Raw genomic sequence first — 689 nt, forward strand, 5'->3', positions numbered from 1 at the left:
AGAGTCCACGGAAGGGAACCCCCTGCCCTCACCATATTCTGCAGGGTGATCTCCTAGGAGTGGGGGCTGTCTCTGGCGTTTATTGGGGTTGCTGCCAGGGTCACCTGTGGACAGAAAGAATAATTAGAGCCCACTAGAGACACACTTCAGGAAAAGGGAGCGTCTGTCCCTGCTAACTACAGAGGCTAATCTCAAAGTTCCTGGGCTCCTATAAGGCTTGCTGCGACCCCCACCCCCACAATGGCATCCCCTCCTGAACTGAGTCTAATCCACAGGTGGGTGTGAAGCCCAGACCTTTGTTAGAAGCCCCACTTTCTCATTCCAGCGCACACCTTTGAGGCTGAATGTCCTCCTGTGAAGGCTGATGGTAACTGCTTTCCTCTTTCCTGCCCCTGTACTAGCTAGCTCTCAGACCTCTGGGGACCATGGAGCTGCTACAGCTAAGAAAGCCTGTTATGTGACAAGGACTTTGTAAAAACATTCCCAATGAAGAGAGGAAAAGTGAGAAAATAACTCAGGGAAGAGAAAACCTGGCCCCCAAAGTTTCTAGATCTAGAATGCACTCATTCAGCCTTTTCACAATTCTATCCTCAGTTACCTTTCCACCCAGAGCCATCTAACTCAAGAAGAGGGACCAGAGGAGCTGGCAAACCGAGCAACATCAAAACTCAATTCAAATAAGCAATTAT

At 49.5% G+C, this 689-nt stretch overlaps 1 protein-coding gene across 1 annotated transcript in view; it reads right to left on the bottom strand.

Annotated features, from left to right (window-relative positions):
• The window catches only part of HNRNPL (heterogeneous nuclear ribonucleoprotein L), a 15992-nt gene that overhangs the window by 8551 nt on the left and 6752 nt on the right, over positions 1-689 (bottom strand). Inside the window, exon 7 of the mRNA XM_006901114.1 lies at positions 2-104. Within this exon, the coding sequence (XP_006901176.1) occupies positions 2-104 (103 nt within the window). The remainder of the gene's footprint in view (position 1; positions 105-689) is intronic.

This window comes from Elephantulus edwardii, unplaced genomic scaffold, assembly GCF_000299155.1.
Source record: "Elephantulus edwardii isolate Elephantulus edwardi_28Jun2011 unplaced genomic scaffold, EleEdw1.0 scaffold00308, whole genome shotgun sequence".
NCBI classification, from domain to species: Eukaryota; Metazoa; Chordata; class Mammalia; order Macroscelidea; family Macroscelididae; genus Elephantulus; species Elephantulus edwardii.